General features: G+C 43.4%; 2 protein-coding genes across 12 annotated transcripts in view; one reads left to right on the forward strand and one right to left on the reverse strand.

Moving 5' to 3' along the window:
* The window catches only part of Usp44 (ubiquitin specific peptidase 44), a 41,878-nt gene extending 33,319 nt beyond the window's left edge, over positions 1 to 8,559 (forward strand). For 6 of the 10 annotated variants that reach the window (XM_076554630.1, XM_042263561.2, XM_016006933.3 and 3 more), the window contains 4 exons: positions 279 to 474; positions 2,453 to 2,561; positions 7,148 to 7,353; positions 8,302 to 8,559. In XM_076554630.1, the coding sequence (XP_076410745.1) occupies positions 279 to 474; positions 2,453 to 2,561; positions 7,148 to 7,353; positions 8,302 to 8,501 (711 nt within the window). In that variant the 3' untranslated portion in view covers positions 8,502 to 8,559. The remainder of the gene's footprint in view (positions 1 to 278; positions 475 to 2,452; positions 2,562 to 7,147; positions 7,354 to 8,301) is intronic. The other 4 variants (XM_076554632.1, XM_042263566.2, XM_076554634.1 and 1 more) reach the window with 1 other exon arrangement.
* A 3,265-nt stretch (positions 8,560 to 11,824) lies between these two features.
* Positions 11,825 to 18,167, reverse strand: part of Metap2 (methionyl aminopeptidase 2) — a 29,543-nt gene continuing 23,200 nt past the window's right edge. For both annotated transcript variants that reach the window (XM_042263568.2, XM_042263569.2), the window contains exons 8-11: positions 16,844 to 16,940; positions 13,729 to 13,832; positions 13,226 to 13,341; positions 11,825 to 12,504 (exon numbers count right to left, since the gene is read on the reverse strand). In XM_042263568.2, coding sequence (XP_042119502.1) covers positions 12,252 to 12,504; positions 13,226 to 13,341; positions 13,729 to 13,832; positions 16,844 to 16,940 — 570 coding nt within the window. In that variant the 3' untranslated portion in view covers positions 11,825 to 12,251. The remainder of the gene's footprint in view (positions 12,505 to 13,225; positions 13,342 to 13,728; positions 13,833 to 16,843; positions 16,941 to 18,167) is intronic.

The raw sequence follows: 18,167 nt of genomic DNA on the forward strand, positions 1-18,167 counted from the left end.
GTGTGTGGTGTTTGGACGTCAGAGGATAACTTAGAATTATATTCTCTCCCTCTACCCTTTGGGTCCTGAGGATCCAACTCAGTTCATCAGGCGTGGCAGTAAGTGCCTCATTTCATCAGCGCTGATAATTACACCTTTTTTTTTTTCCTTCAAGAAGATATTCAACTGTCCCGACATGATTATAAAACTTGCTATTCATCATTCTAATGGTTCACAGGCAATGACCTCTAATGTTTTGGCAGAAAGAGTGTAAATCAGAACCATATTTCTCTTTGCAGGTGACGTGTCTTGCATGCGACAACAAATCAAACACTGTGGAACCGTTCTGGGACTTGTCCCTGGAGTTTCCAGAGAGATACCAATGCAGTGGGAAAGATGCTGCCTCCCAGTCATGTCTAGTTACGGATATGCTGGGCAAATTTACAGAAACAGAAGTGTTAGAAGGGAAAATCTACATGTGTGAGCACTGTAACTGTGAGTATAGACAGTCCTTCTGTGCCTTTTAGGATTGGTAGTGGGGAAAGAGGAAGCTGGAAGTCCTTAAATAGGAGCTATGAAAACTAATTTTGCAGTTCCACCAAAGAAACCAGACGTTTCTACTTTACAACGGCCATTGTTGACGGCATTAAAATTCTTTTTGCAGTGCTGGAGAGATGGATTAATGGTTAATATCATTGGCCTTCTTACAAAGGCCAGGATTCGATTCCCAGCACCCACATGGCAGCTCAAATTTATCTCCAGTCTCAAGGGATCTGATACCCTCTTGCCTCCTCTGGCATGTAATGTGGTGTACAGACATACAGGCATTTTTTACCCTGTATGCCCCATACACATAGAATAACAATTATTTTATTTTTATTATTTATTTAATTCGTGGGGTTTTTTGTTTTTTGGTTTTGTTTTTGGAGACAGGATTTCTCTGTGTAGCTTTGGTGCCTGTCCTGGATCTCACTCTGTAGACCAGGCTGGCCTTGAACTCACAGAGATCCGCCTGCCTCTGCCTCCCAGTGCTGGGACTAAAGGCGTGTGCCACCACCACCCGGCTCAGCAATACACTTTAAAAATATGTGTCAAAAAATGATGCTAGAGCTTGAGATCCTTCCCCCCCCCCCCCAACAGTGCTGGGGATCTGGATACCGGGCAGGTATCTTCACACTGTAGCCACATTCCCAGGCCGATGTTAACTTCCTAGGAAAGAGACACTTTCCAGGGCTGAAGAGATGCCACACTGATTGTTTTCTAGACCATTTGAAGTCACAGTTTGTTCTGAGTGCTGTCGTCCTGTGAACTCTGTTATAACATGACCTAAGAGTTACGAGATTTGAGAGAGAAACGGGCCTTTGTAAGATTTGGTATGGTGAATTTCAAAGTAAAATGTCCCAAATATCCTCCTCACGGAATTTTGGGATAGACAGTATCATAAATGGAGAATGCGGTCTTGTACTAAATGGCGTATGTATTTGAGGCTAACAAGTGCAGCCTGGGAAAGCTGCGTTAGCACATGAAGGTGAAGTTTATAAGCCAGAGGCCGGCTACCCTGCAGCTGTTCATGTACAATCCCAAAGGAGAGACGGCATTTAGCAGCAGCTGCCTACCTCGAGGAAGAGCTTCTAGCAGCCAGTGGAACCGGACCAGAGCGGACCTGAGGACACCGTTGCCCTTGGCATGGTCTGAGCTGTTCTCCAAGCCCAGGGTCAGCTGCTGACCAGCAAGCAGAGCTCTGGAGAAGATGGCCTAGCCGCGTCTAGGCACAGTCCCTGCATAGAGAGGCAGAAGGGACGAGAGTCCTGAGCTGTACTTGTTAAAAGAGCGTGGCACTGAGTTGGGAGGCCCCCGTCTCCACCACCAGGACCAGGGTGAAGCGGAGACCATGAAGGAGTACTCTGGGCAGTGCACACCCATGTGCCTGGGGACTTGACTAGTTAAAGCTAAATGAACTGACGTTTTTTAAAAGTTTGCAAAGTATATCTTAACGTGTGTGAAGGGGAACACTTTCTCCTGTTAGTGGGCACAGTCAAATCTACTTTTAAATGGATAGCAGTGTACTGTTTTTATGTGTGTGCATGCGTGTTTTGCCTGTATGTATGTAGGTGTACCACATGTGCAGAAGAGGGTGTGGCATTCCCTGGCACTGCGGTTGCGGGCAGCTGGGAGTCTCTCCATGTGGATCCTGGGAACTGAGTCTGGAGTCACTGTAAAGCAAGGTCTGCTGAGCCCTCTCTCCAGCCCCTTACAGGATTATCATCAAGTCCATGCTTATCCTCCTCATGTCTAACTTGACTACTCATGAGATGTTTGTTTTAAATCAAGCACCACTCGGGGTCACAGCCTATGCTCATCTCTGGCATAATGCTATGGCCGTAACAGAGTGGCTGGGTTCTATGAAAGAGTTTACTCACGTTTTCCTTGTATTTGTGACACTGTTTTTTTTTTTTTTTCTTTTGTATTTTAGCAAAGCGTAGAAAGTTTTCGTCAAAACCAGTTGTACTCACAGAAGCCCAGAAACAGCTGATGATCTGCCACCTGCCTCAGGTCCTCAGACTGCACCTCAAACGGTTCAGGTCGGTGATGCCGGTTCCATGAGTGTCTGGTCGTCCCTTCTGCTTAGGCTGCTTCAGAACTGAATGTGTACATAGGACGGATTAAATGTGACCACTACATACATACTTGGCTAACGGATTATGACATCCTTCAAAAAATGGAGTTACTGCCTTTAGCTTTCAATAGCACACATCATCCATGTTCAATAACTTAGTTATTACTTTTTTAGGGTTTTTTTTGTTTGTTTGTTTTCTTCTTTTTGGTTTTTTGAGGCAGTTTTTCCTTTGTGTAGCAGCCCTAATTGTCCTGAAACTCTGTAGACCAGGCTGGCCTCTGCCAGAGTTCCACTGCCTCTGCCCCCCGAGTGCTGGGATTAAAGGCCCATGCCACTATCACCCGGCTTTATTACTGTTTTTCTGAGCCATAGCCAGGGTAGCCTGGAGCTTGCTCTGTAATGTACCCCAGGTTGGCCTCAAATTAAGTATCCTTCTCCTTAGTACCCAGCTTACAGAGTATATCACATATCTCAGCAGTGACTTGCTCCATGTGAATTTAATATATTTTTTAATATTCAGATGTACTTTTTAAAAATGTAACTTATAATGTGTGTACTTTACCCAGTTGCTTAGAATATATTGATAAAGATATAGCAGTTTGGGGGGCTACTGAGGGGGGTCAAACACCTGCCACCACGTTTGACCCAAGTTGAGTCCACTGGACCCTGCCCATGGTGGAGAGAACTGGGGCCCACCAAGTGTCCTCTGACCTTCACTCCCACACTGTAACATCTCCCAAAATGGACACCCAAAATAAGATGTTGTTTAAAACCTTAAAAAGCCAAGTGTAGTGGTACACCGCCTTTGATCCCAGCACTTGGGAGGCAGAGACAGGCAGACCTCTGTGAGTTCAAGGCCAGCCTGGGCTACAGAGTGAGATCCAGGGCTACATAGTGAAACCCTGCCTCAAAACCCCCCTCCGCTCAAATATTAATTTCTTAAATTCAAGTCCAGCATTACAGGAGTGAAATTATCTACTCTTTACCGGCCCCCAACACATGGTAAATCGCTGCCTAAAGCCGAGCAGCCTGTTTCTCCCCTACCAAGTGAACAGAGGCTCAGTAATGACCACCACCCGCCTTAAAAACCGGGCGGGCTACTGGAGAGGGCTTCCTCTTGCCGCCAGTACATCCCTCCAGAGGCCTCAGCAGGCCACTAGGGGACAGTGACACCGGCTCCTGGAAGCCGCCACCAAGTTGTGCTGCCATTGAGAATCTGGTGGTAGAGGGGACTTTAGCGGTCCTCCGGACCCTTTAGACTGTGGCACCGGCCCTGCTGGCTTGGAGGGGCTTCACTAGCATGGCTGCCCTCTCTTTCTGAGCCAAGCACTGCTTCTCTCCAGGCAGAGGCATGTTGGCATGTGCACTGACCGGACACCCGCTTCTTGGAGTGGTCCCCTATCTGCCCTTCATGTATCAGGGTGCCCACCACCTGCAGCTTCATTGGCTCACCCCGCCTGCCCCCTTCCCTCCCACCCCCTTCCCTATCCTCTGGTGCTTCTACAGCTCCACCTGGGACAACTGGTCTTTCCTCCCATAGCTGCTCTTGGCAGCTCAATCATGTCCCCCTGCCCCTTTTAAGGCCTTATCTCAAGGACCAGAATGTGCTTCATACAGACTCCCCTTTAACCCTGTATCTCAAGGCCCAGAATGTGCTTCATATGGTGTGCCCGAAAGTATCAAGTATCTAAGTGAAGGTATATTCATTCGGGAGACTCACTTGAGCCAAAGACAGGTATGGAGGAAAGAGTGGGGCATACAATAAGGGTCTTAGAGAATAATATGAGCCCTGCAACTGTGCATAAAATAATGAGGAATGAAAGCAAGGTGATTTAATAGTATGAGCAATGAAGACTGAGAGATGGTTCAGCGGTTAAGAGCACTGGGGCTCTTCCAGAGGACACAGGTTCAACTCCCAGCACCCACATGGCAGCTCACAACAATCTGTAACTCCAATTCCAGGCGATCTGACACCCTCACACAGGCATACATGCAAGCGAAGCACCAATGCCCATGAAATAAAACTAATAGAAGAGCATACCCTCCTTTTTTTAAAGGCAAGGTCTCACTGTGTAGCCCTTGCTGGCAGCTGCTGCATAGACCAGGCTAGCCTCAAACTTAGAGATTCCCCACGCCCCAGCTCTGCTATTAAATGCCACCATACCTGCTGTATTAGAAAACAGTGGGACCCAGAAAAATGTTAGTTGGTGAAGTCACACTTTATAAAGATCCCGTAAAAATGCCAGTATCGTACTTGTATTCAAAAGGCAATGAAAATAAGCCAAATTACAAGCTAAGTTATGATTTTTGTCTAAAATTTTTTTTGACATTTTGTTTTTGGGGGTGGGGTGGGTATATGTTGTAGTGTACACGTGGAGGTCAACTTGTGTGACAACTTGTGTGAGGCTGTTCTATGTGGGGACTGAACTTGAGCCATCAGATTTGGCAGTGGGCGTTCATACCTACACTGAGCCATCTTGTCAGCTCTTAAAATCATTTTCTATATGGGCAGTGCAAATACAAAGTAATTATGATGCACTGGAATGAATTACTAAGTAGCCACATATATAAAAAGGCACCATTAACAGGAAAAAAACCAAACGATATCCAACAAAAATACATCAGTAAAAATAATTTAATTTTCAGTTGGGGTCCCATAAGCTCAGAGTAAGGAATCTAAGGTAAGGGTACTCTGCTGGTGGATCTCAGGCATACATCTGAGTTCATCAGTTACCACAAAGGGCATCTTTAGATATGGATGAGGATGGAAGGGGCATTTGTAAAGGGAAAGGTGATTCTTACTGTCTTTGTTAGGGTTAATATCGCTGTGATGAAACACCATGACGAAAAGCAACTTGGGGAGGAAAGGGCTTACATTTTTACATGGCTGTTCACAACTGAAGGAAAGCAGGACAGGAACTCACACAGGGCAGGACCTGGCGGTAGAGGCTGATGCAGAGGCCATAAAGGGGTGCTGCTTACTGGCTTGCTCATGTCTTGCTCAGCCTGCTTTCTTACATACCCCGGGACCACCTACCCAGGGATGGCCTTACCCACAATGGGCTGGGTCCTCCCACATCAACCACTAATTAAGATGCTCCACAGGCTTGCCTGTGGCCTGATTTTATGGAGACAATTTCTCAGTTGAGGTCCCTACACTCAGATGACTATAGCTTGTGATTGAAATAAACTAGCCAGCACATATACCTTTCCCAGACACACCACTGCAGGAATGTTTGTCTTAAGCAATGTGGAAGCTCCATTATATAGACATTATTTAAGGTACTGATGGCCAGCAGCAGTAATCAGCAACTTTCAGCCATCCTCCCTTTTCTTCCACTGAAAGTCTCAACATCCTCCGCAGTCTCCATGGCTACTGAAGAGTATATAAAGGACTCCTCACCATTTCAGAGATCCCAAGGGAGGTCTGTATGAGGAAATGTGAGGAAAACCACTAAGCATCACACACAGTGGAGTATGACTTTCTGGTCCAGCAGACAGCAGAATTTGCATGGCTCGCCTTTACTTCTGCCCCATTTTACACTACACTCTACTTTTTCTTTCTAAAACCAGTCTATATTCCTCTTCCCTTTCTACCTGCCACTGTCTGAACTTTGTGTTTTAGTACTTTCAATAACACATTTTATCTCCACAGTACCCCAAACCCGATTAGTTCCTCCTTTTCTCTTGAGGCAGGGTTTCTCTGTGCAGCCCCAGCTGTCCTGGAACTTGCTCTAGAGCAGGCTGGCCTTGAACTCAGAGCTCTGCCTGCCTCTGCTCCCAAGTGCTGGGATTAAAGGTGGGTGCCACCATTGCCTGACATCAGATTAGTCTCTTGAAAGAACTAATCTTTATTGTGATTTTTCCCCTTTTATACCAACCAATAGTATGTCAGTGATAAAATGCTGCTTGCTGTGCTTAGTCAGTAATGGGACACACTGAGAAAGTAACATTATGAAGAGACTCACCGAGTTCTTAGGACTTAAAATATATCCATGTTTTTCTTTCCTCAATCCTACCCATCAAAGAAAGATTAGATTAACTATACCTCCTCCACTTGAGATGTCCCTTTCATACACAGACATAATTTAAAACTCATAGGGCTATAATTTTCCAAGTTTTATTTCTATATTTTAAGCCTATAATCCCACTTAGGAGGTAGAAGCAACACATTCGGGAGTTCAAGGTCACTTTGACTACATGAGATCCTGTCTGGAACAACAAAGACAAAACAAAACCCCAAACCATACGGCAACAAGACTGATGATGGAAAGGCTAAGAATAAAGCAGTGGTTAATGCTTGCCTAGCAAGTCCAAGGCCCCGGCGTGATTCCCAGCACTAGACATATGCATTCGTAAACAAATGAAGCAATCTTGACTTTTTTTGCAAAGTAAGCCTAAATCCCTATGCAGCCAACTCAGCATCGAAAGGGCACGTTCTATACAATCTTCGTATTCCATGGTCTCCAGGATCCACTGTTAAAGCTGTCTAGACCTGATACATGGCAAGAGCTTTCTCCTCCTGACTCTTTCACTTTGGTTTGTTCCCAGATGGTCAGGACGTAATAACCGAGAGAAGATTGGTGTTCATGTTGTCTTTGAGGAAACCTTAAACATGGAGCCCTTTTGCTGCAGGGAGACCCTGAAAGCGCTCAGACCAGAATGCTTTATCTATAATTTATCTGCTGTAGTAATCCACCATGGGAAAGGATTTGGCTCAGGACACTACACTGCCTACTGCTACAATTCTGAAGGAGGTATAGCCAAGAAAAACTATCTTGGGTTAGACTTGGAAGCTTGTGCTTAGGTTCTTAGCAATTTCTGAGTCACCTGACCACTTGCCTTCTTTCTAGACAGAGGTTTTCTGCAGTCAGTGCTGCTGGATTATTGGGGGCAGGGGCACAGAAAAGATTCTACAGGTTTGGAATACTTTGAGACAAACTCTGTGTAACTCTGGCTATTCTGGAATTTGCTATGAATACCAAGTTAGCCTTGCATTCAAAAGATGTGCCTGCCCCACCTCCTGAGTGATGAGGAATCTTTTTTTTTTGTTTGTTTGTTTTGAGACAGGGTTTCTCAGTAGACCTATCTCTCCTGGTCCTCAATCTGTAGAGCAGGCTGGCCTCAAACTCAGAGATCCCCCCCAGCCTCTACCTCCCAAGTGCTGGGATTAAAGGCCTGCGCCGCCAAGCCCAGCACTGGCCAGTTTTTCTGAAAGTTGTACTTCCCAGGTTCATGGGTTCACATAGATAGTCAACTTTAACATGCAAAATCCTTCTCACTCGTTCTCTGGGTCCCTCCTGGAGTGGCTGAGTCCTAGCAGAGGTGACTGGACTGAGGCTTCACCTTTTACTTCTGAAAAATGAACACATGTGCATGCACACACCCTAGCGGTGCAGAGAAAAAAGCCTAGCTATTCTGCAGGACTCTGTTAAGCTACTAGGAGTCTACTGTACTTTAGTAAGTGCCTGAAGCATGAATTACCTAGTATTTCCATTGGGAACAGAGGATGTCAGATACACTCGTCAGATTCTCTAACTCCCAACTAATAAAAAGGAATTCTAGAGTAACACTTTCCCATTGCAAAGAAAATGAACCAGCCATTACCTTTCCTTCAGGAAGCTCCATATCCAGTTAAACAGGCTTTTGTAGTAGAAACTTTTGAAATTCTTTTACAAACATCCGGTCTCTTTGCTTCACTCTAGGGTTCTGGGTACACTGCAATGATTCCAAGCTAAGCATGTGCACTATGGATGAAGTACGAAAGGCCCAAGCTTATATCTTATTTTATACTCAGCGAGTCATTGAGAATGGACATTCTAAACTCCTGCCTCCCGAGCTCTTGTCCAATAGCCAGCACCCCAGTGAAGAAAGCGACGCCTCCTCTAATGAAGTCCTTAGCTGATCCACAGTGGGCTCTTGTTATTTGTGTATATATACTTTTTAAATGGGCTGACTTATGACGCAGAGCTTCATTGTTTTTATTTTTTAATTATGATCAGTGCATGCTACGTTTAGACATTTTGTATTTAACTACAAAGGTTTTGTTTGTTTTTTTTTTTTTTTTAACAAACTATATGTATATCAACTGTAGGCCAACTAAACATTTTTCAATTATTTGAGTTTTATACTTTTAGAGTTTACCTCAGGCTATTATTACCTCTTACATTTTGATGTCTTAATTGCCTCAAATCATGAATATGTGCAATCTACTAAAGAAATTCAGGTGGCACCATTCTATATATATATATTGTTACTTATTTAACTTTTGTAGCTATTTTCTATACAGATTCTAAATACATGGGAAGGATATGTTCTGCAGAGACATACTAAAATAAGAAAGCCATTGGTATATGACTCCACTTCTGCCCCCTTGAAGGTAAACAGAGATTGGAAGTGAAATACCCAAGTATCACCTACCTGCACAAGGCTCAGAATAGATTTAATGTGGTTACTGGTATTTCACTCACAATTTACTGCTTCCATACTGTTCTTTATAGAGCATGAACTCTTAACGAACATGGCAGGTTTACAAACGGTGTACTTAAATGAACTTTGGAACTATGGGCAATGAAAAACAGTTCTAATAAAGCAGTCACAAAAATTTGAATTTAGCAAGCCAACATATTATGGTATACAAATGTAGTTTATCTTGAGAATGAGTTGATTTTATGTTAAATTACATTAGATCTCTTAAATGCTTGAGATTTTTAGTTCAAAGGAATAAAAAGTCTTAAAGAGGGGGAGAAATGCACAGGGCAGAAGAACTGTTCAAGATCACCAACTGGGTTGTTACACCCAGGACTCAGGACCTCACTTTTTTCCTAAGTAACCTAAGCCTGAATCTTTTATTCTTGCTAAGATTATATGACTCCTGGGGAGGTCCTTAGGGCCAGGGTAACCTCTTTAAAAACACTATCAAAACTTGAATTTTATTAAAGCAAGAGATTTCTTTTGCTGTGTTATACAGAGAGCCCTGGTGCTGCTAGCTTCCCTTACTCAGAAAGGGGTGCCACCAACCTCCAGACAGTGTGGAAGCTCTCGCTCCCTGTTAGCACTGGGAGGAGAGCCCTTGCAGACAAATCTTTTGTTCCAAAAATACAGCTGGAGCATTACATGGCTAGGCCTGGAAATGTTCACTTACCAACACCTATGCAAACTGTCGGTTAAATATACCTCATTAAAGATTCATGTGGTAAAGGTGCCGAGTCTAGCCTTTAATTTTGAGGATTGTTTTTTCTTTGTGGGTTTTTGTTTTTGTTTTTTTTTTGAGATAGGGTTTCTCTGTGTAGCCCTGGCTGTCTTGAAATTCGCTCTGTAGACCAGGTTGGCCTTGAATTTACAGAGCTCCACCAGCCTCTGCCTGAGTGCTGGGATTAAAGGAGGATTGCTCAACACACTGCAGTACCTAATTTTTAGGGGTACAAAATACAAAGCTATACTGTTTGTAACGGTCACCTACAAAGTAAAAATATCGGACCTAAGCTTTAGCATGTGTTGGGGATGGCACACGGGAGAGCTGTAGTCCTTTCCCACTCGATTTTGTCCTGAATCTAAAATTAATCTTCAAGGGGGAAAAAAAAGGTCTTGAAAAAACAAAACCCAAACGATGAACAGAAACTTAAGATTTCTTATTAAATAAATATTTCAGATTTCAACATGGACACCTACATTCTAAGTTGTTCCAACAAAAATTGAATAGTTTAGGTTGTAAATAATTTACTAAAGGCACTACTGATAGCAGCAAACTAAGACTTGTTGCCAATAAGAGATACATCATGAACAGCTAGTAAGCCAACAATACGTTTTTCTGTGTGCCAGCTTTCCTTTATAGCAGCAGTTCTCAATCTGTGGGTTGCCTAAGACCATCTGAAAATAGATTTCCATTATGACTGATAACAGTAGCAAAATGACAGTTATGAAGTAGCAACAGAATAATTTTATGGTTGGGGGTCACCACAACATGAGGAACTGTATTAAAGGGTTGCAGCATTAGGAAGCTCTCTAAGGTCATATTCCTTCCAGCCATTTTGGGGACAGAGTGGTGCTTCCAACAGCTTTCTGAGGTAAGTCTGGACCATACAAAGGAGACTGTGCTAAAAAAGATCTTAGAAGACCCTACAGCTCTTCCTTGGGGGTCAGTTTTGAAAATCCTGGGCTTAAGATATGGCTTAAACTGCTCAGATGACATTACACAGTATGTGTAGAAAACAGACATTGTATTCAATAGTAGCAATGTGAACAACAGCATTGTAAACACGCAGCTCACACAGCTAAAAACTAGAAAAGCAACATCCACTTACAGCTGGAACGTAGAAAGAGCAGCTGTTTAGGGCAGAATGCAATCCAGGTCCATAAGTCTAGTTTCTCTTCTTCAGAGACCACGTCAAGCAAAACCAAAACTACACAGCATCCCGGTGGCAATACAGCATCATTGTACTAAGACATACACAAATTAAGGCTTAACCTGGGCAAGTAACAATTGTGAAACTACGATGCAACATTTCTAGCAAACCACATGTCTAAGCAGTTCATTAATTGGGTCCATCCCAAAAAAGCTAAGTATTATACATTCAAAACAACACCCCCTGGCTTTATAAAAGAACCTCATGTCAGGGGAGGGGGCCTTGAGACAGGGTTTTTCTCTCCGTCTCTGGCTGTCCTGGAACTTGCTCTGTAGCCCCGGCCTGTGCCTCCGAGTGCTGGGATGAAAGGTGTGTACCACCATCGTGCAGCTCAAGTAATCAGTGATGTTAAGATCCTTAGCTTATTAAAGGCCATGCATGCTGACTATTTGGTTCATGAAATCAAAAGCCCAATTTCAAGTCAACTCTTCTAACTAGAACAAGATCCAAACTTCTTTTGCTTGTGGCTTTCCTGTTGTTTTTGTTTCCTAATATGTAGACTACATATCCTATAAATATGACCATTGGGTTAAGGGATTCTTACATCAAGGTTTTTCAAGTTGGCACAGTGTTTTCCCATGATGTTTAAATCTACATCTTCCTAAAGACAAGGAAAAAGACTAATGGTGAATATGCTTCTACAATAAAAGCGAACACTCCTAGGGAGGGGTACTCATTTCTGCCCACTTCATACACATGAAGACCTTGTAGCCACCTGAGCTGAAGAAAATCTGTAGGTGTCTATAGTCCAGATAGAGAACACTGTCTATACTTCAGCTACTTTCTGCTTAGAATTATAACCATAGACATTCAAATGTAGCTCTCAGATCTGAAAATGTCTTTATTTTTTAGAAAATGGATTCCAGGAAGGTTAAAAAGCAATACCAGAGGGCACAGGTGCAGAACTGGATGTATGTAGTCATTCAAAGCATTCAAGTAAGAATATGGCAATATAAATATCCAAAAAGCATCTCTTAGGTCTTCAAAACAAAATGTGTAAGTAATTGCTAACTAGTGAGCAGTGCAGCATTTCCTAGATGGGAGGAACAGTTAACATTAAAGTCTTGAAAGCCTTTTCCTTGGTTAATTACATGTAGACAGTTTACCTTTGATCAAACTCCTTGAAACATGGATAAAGGGACTACACAGGTCCACTGTTAAAACAGACAACATGTTGCAAATGACTTGTGGTATAATGTGTCCCAACAAAGCTTAGAAAAGAAAGACGGTGGGTTGGCTTTGGACTAAGTTTAATAGTCATCTCCTCTGCTGACAACTTCTTTACAAGTTGGACGCAACAGTATGGTGTGTTCGAACTGTGCCGTGTATGATCCTTTAATGTCACATAATGGTGGGTATGGATCCACTATGCCCAAGTCACACAGATTCTTCAGAGCCATTAAGTATTTACTTTCTCCCAAGCGATCCAGCCATCTGCGGCAGAAGGCAAGAGTGCCAAAGTTTTCATTGATGACATTTAACAAATGTTTTGTTCTTGGAAGCCTAGGAGGAGGGAGAAAAGTGAAGATTAACAGCTGGCAAAAGGTAACTAACCAGTGTCCCCCACTAGAAAATCAAATCTTAGCTGTGTCTGCCCCTGGAATCTGAGTTCAAAAACACTGACTTTTTTACTGATAATAACTGAAATATGTAATAGCCCAAAGACATAGCTGATTATCAACCTGCTGAAGATGACCTCAAGTGTGCTATATTCCTAGATGATTATTACAGAAGTTCCTTTTTATACAACAAACTCAAAGGCTGTCACCCATGAAAGCATGAATCCAACCTATAATTAATCTCTATAAAGAGTAAAAATCACCGGGTGGTAGTGGTGAACACCTTTAATCCCAGCTCTTGGGAGGCAGAGGCAGGTGGATCTCTGTGAGTTCAAGGCCAGCCTGGGCTACCGAGTGAGTTCCAGGAAAGGCGCCAAAGCTACACAGAGAAACCCTGTCTCGAAAATATAAATTAAAAAAATAAAGTAAAAAACTTAACTGGGAAAGGACATTTACCAGTAGGAAAAACCTTCCAACCGTAAACCGAGGAGTGCTGGGAAACAAATGCTGCATTGTTGGACACTAGATGTGAGTAGCTGCCGCGCTCACTGTCACCCTGGTGGAAACCCAAAGAGCTCAATGATAAGACTACAAACCTTATCATATGTCTGTCCTATTGTTAACTTGGAAGAGATGCTCACTAGTTATAAAATCAAGTCTCTCACCTTATTGGCACATGTCCCACATCAAAATTCTTCATGTAGTGTGAACATTCCATGTCATCATGAACAACACCCTTTCCTGTGCTACCAAAGGTTTCAATGGCATACACCTCTCCTTCCTTCAAAAACATAAGGATCAAAGGGAGAAAACAATTCAGAACCAATCACCTTCCCACGAAATAAAGCAGTAACAGCCTGGCTGTCTCCTCAGCACCTTTGGTCATTGGCTATCCCTTATCAAAACTGACATGGTGGAAACTTTTGGTCACTGCCGTACCAGTGCTTCCTAAAGACAACAGCACTCAGGACAGTCTTAGTAAGTAGCACAGCCCCAGTCTTCATAGGCATGGCACAATTTCTCCCAGGGTCAGTTTGAATAGTAAGCTTATTTTGTTCAGGATTTATCTGGACAGGAGTCCAGTGCTGGGCCGAGGTGGGAGGAGACGGTGACGGTGCGCCTTCCCAGCCTGCCAATGCCCCTTGCTGGGGGGGGGGGTGACTCTCACCTCCATCCTCGTAGCCTCCCCTCCTTTCACAATGGGCACCGTCTTCCCAGCGTGTATTCTGTAAGGCCCAATTGAATGTCCATTTAGATTACGGATGGGTTTCACTGTCAGAGAAAGAAAGAAAGGTTTAGGACCACTCAAGGATAAACAGATCCTTAGTTTAAGCATTCACACCAAAGAAGATACTGAGCCAGAGTGGTGGCACACACTTTTAAATCCCAGCACTTGGGAGGCAGAGGCAGGTGGATCTCAGAGTTCAAAGCCAGCCTAGTCTACAGAGTGAGTTCTAGGCCAGCCAGGGCTACACAGTGAGTCGCTCTTCTCTCCTCCCCCACCCCAAAAGAAAACAAAAACAAACCAACAAGGTTTTCACAGAGATAAAGTAAAAAGTAGTTTGTTTTATTAAGTATCCAAAAGGGCTGGAGAGGAATCGGATGTTAAGAGGGCAGCTGCTCCTGACGAGGACCCAAGTGAATTCCCAGCACCCATGGCATGTGGCCCCCAGAAGACTCAGTGCCTTCTGGCCTCCATGGGCACAAATCCAGTCACACATACATCATTGAAAAACTGCCAAAGAGAATGTTAGGGGGAGAATCGAAGACAAGATAATAGGTGATACATTTAGAAATAAGAACTTTGAGGAAAAAAAGTAGAAATGGCTATAGAATGTGAAGTTGAGAATACTGTCAAATGAATCTCATCTCAACAATCTCAATTTCCTGCAACCACACACAGAATAAACTCACACCCTGGAACATGACTCAGCAATGAAAACGGAAAGCACGGAGTAAGTTAATGAGTGGACTAAACTGATGACTGAGGACACTAGAGGCACATATAACACACACACACTTCCACGTAAGTCTAACTGCTACTTGGGAATGTGTGAAGACAGAGAAGCAAACGCCAACCCCAGCACTTGTGAGTGTGGCTCACCCCAGCTGAAGGTGCCGAGGGCTGCTAGGTTTTGCATGTCCTCTCAAGTTCCTGTTTGAAACTTCACCCCAGCACAGTGGTATTGGGAGATGTAACACAGTGGCAATTACCGGGTAGGTGCTAATAAGGAGCATAAAAGCACACGACAGGAGCTTTGAGGCCTTCTGGGAAGCAGACTTGTTCTCTCAAGGGATGAGGTTACACTGTCTTTAGCTGACAAGTTAATTTTTATGCTCTGTGCTTGTCAATGTTAATTATGTCTCACAATTTTAGAAAATCTAGCTCTGTAGTTTCTGAAGCATTCATTCATAAGCAGCCACCTTTCTTAAGAGCAGAATTATGTATCAAGATTTTAAAACCCCAAAGACAACAATGACATAATGACATTCCAAGTTTAGTGGGGAGGAGAAATCCTGGTGTAGGCATTGTCCTTACTGTGAGAGGCAGAGGCAGAGAGAAGGTAAAGTCAAGGCTGAAGACAGCGCTCCGGTGTGAAGGACCAGAAAAGAGAACCGTGGCCCCTGCCCAGATTGTTGAACAGCGTCACCACTGAGAACTCGATGAGAAAGACACTGCCACTTCAGCAACCCCAGCCTGTCTGCACCTCTGGAGTGGAACCTTTTGACTAGCCCGGCCTACACAGGCCTTCAGGAAACCAAGTGCCTGGTTTCAGTGTTTGTTAGCAAGGCTCACAAGAAGAGTCGTCCAGGTTAGAAAGATGGTGCCAGAGCCTCCTCAGCCGTCACTGTTGCCATCTCTATAGACATGGCTAACAGCTGCAGACATTCGGAGACAAGACCTGGAAGGTAATGAGAGCCTGGAAGAGACTGGCTGAGGCCTTGGAGGCAGACAGGTTTGCCAGGCAGGCAGAACATGGAGGATGGAACAAAGCTGAGTATTCTGAAGACGAAATGAAGAAACTGGAAAACATGAGTGTGGTGGATGCTACAGGTTCTCCATGAAGGAACTCTGACCTGTCTTCGCCCCCACCCACCCAAAACAGGGTTTCTCTATATAGACCAGGCTGGCCTTGAACTCAGAGACACTGTTGCCTCTGCCTTCCGAGTGCTGGGATTGAAGGTGTGCGCCACCACTGCCTGGCGTTACTTGTATGTCTTTAAATAACAACCCTTCCCTGATGATGCTGTACCCAAATCACTCCTTTAAAGCTCTTTGTGAAAGGTAACAATATGACCAGTAATATTTTAATAATAGTTTTCAGTTTTAATAGAAATGTTCTGAAGTAGATTTCATGTGAAAATACCCTTTAGGTCAGCTGTGATCCACAGCAGGACTCGGGTAGACCCAACAACAACCCACAGAGCAAAGGCAATGCCTTATTTTATAGCATTTAGATGAGAAGGGTCTCTACACTGGGCATTAGTTTAGTGAAGCCTTCACTCAGGCTGGGCAGGCCTGGCCAGCTGGAAGCTAATCCTCTGTCCTTCCCTACCAGGGGGCTACTTAAGACTGGAACTCTGGTTGTCGTAGCCCTGGAGAGAGAGAAGCTGCAGCTGGTATAGCTAGTCACCGCTGCAGTACTATGTCTACAACTAACAGGTAGATAGTTAATGGGAGAAGAAAGGGGCTCTTTACTCAAAGCTGTTCAAGTTCAAGTTATAGTTTTTAAAGATTTGGTGATTATTGGAGTTTCATTATGTTAATTTCTCCATTTTATTATTTTTATTTAACTATAACATTTTTATTCTTGAGAATTTCAGAAATGCATAATTTTTTTCTCCTTTACTCCCCAATCTTCTTAATTTCTGAGACCCTTCCCCCACAGTCTCATGACTTTTAGAACAGCATTAGATAAAGGAGGATTGTGGGTAGGAGATGATCGGATGGACTGACAGTGAGGGAGGCAGAGCACCAGAAAGCACAGGTGACTGAGAACACAATTCTAGAGCAGCAGCTGAAAGACACCAGAAGGAATTAACTAACTAGCCTCCAAATTCTGAGTATGACTCAGAACAAGCAAGCAGGAGAATCACCAGTGAACAGACTCTGTTTCTCTCTTAATGTCCCCAAAAGCCCAGTTCAAATTTGGACGCCACAGATAACCTTCCCTGACACCTTCTTAGCTACGAATTAGCTTACAGAGTTTCCAGAGAGCTCCTGGAATACTGCTTCTGCACACTCAACAGATGACCCAAAGACCTACTGTAAAGGGCCATACCTTGATAAGTCTTCCCATCTATTTCTACTTCATAGGACTCCATAACTTCTTGAATGGCTTCACCAACATCACAGAGACGAACATCAATCCCAGCACACTAAAAATAATGGATATTTTATTTTTAAAGTGCAAACTTTTACAATGGTTTTATATTTTCCAATAAAGGACAATCAGAAAAACTAATTTGTGTATTATAAATAATTATATAAGACTTTGTGAAGAATGTTAAAATAATAACACACAACAAGATTAGACCCACATTTTCTTTGCCTGTAAGATTAGCCCTGTGGTTTCTTTAGAGAAATGTAAGGAATATAATGAGTTATTATAATGGGGTACTGGCAGCGGGAAAGATGTTGAGTAGTTAAGAGTAGTTGTTCCTATTGCAGAGGAACCCACATGATACCTCAACTGTAACTCCATTTCCAGGGGAGCTGACACCCTCTTCTGGCCTCTGAGGGCTCTGCACTTAAATGAGGCAGGCACTGCATTATTATATCTATCTATATAAACAACATATATATTTAAATAACTCATGCACATAAAATATTAAAAATGTTTATCCTCGGGAATCTACCAGAATTCTCTGCTTAGACAAAAACGCACTGGTGCAATCTGATCTACAGGAGGAATCTTGGAGTCTGTCATCTTAAAACCTTCAGGGTTTACCATCAGTGGCAACGCCATTCAATCAGTCCTATCCTTTAGCACAGGGGCAGCACTCCAACCACAAGAGGGTAAGGAACTATAAGCTGAACATGCATGCGGTACATTCCAGTCATTCCAGTGTTCCACATAACTCTTTCTTGAGAAAGGAAGCCTGAGCCCAAGTTAGAGGCAGCCAAGGCAACAGTGACTGACTGACTGACTCTCTCTCCTCTCTCTCTCCCTCCCCCCCCCCCTCTCTCTCTCCTCTCTGGCACGCACGCACGCACGCACGCACGCACGCACTTTATTCCTGGAATGCAAGGGCAGTTCAACAATTCATCAATATAAACACACATTATGAGGGAAAGGCACACATTTCAATTGGATTTACATTTAAAATATACTTTTCAATATAGAGACTCGACAACAAAGTAAGAATAGAAAAACTACCCCAAAACAACAAAAGCTTCAGGAGACACCTACAGAAAATATGGCTGCTGAAAGCATTTCCTCTAAGGTCAGAAACAAGGTAAAAGATGACTATCCTTTGATGATTTTGCTTAACATGACTCAATGTTCTGGCTAGAACAATTAAGAAAAAAACCCAACACATCCCAATTAAAAAGGAAGAAAAGAAAACTCAAGATTACACAAGGGGCTGGAAAGAGGCCCAGCA

The sequence above is a fragment of the Peromyscus maniculatus genome, chromosome 18 (assembly GCF_049852395.1).
Source record: "Peromyscus maniculatus bairdii isolate BWxNUB_F1_BW_parent chromosome 18, HU_Pman_BW_mat_3.1, whole genome shotgun sequence".
Taxonomy (NCBI): Eukaryota; Metazoa; Chordata; class Mammalia; order Rodentia; family Cricetidae; genus Peromyscus; species Peromyscus maniculatus.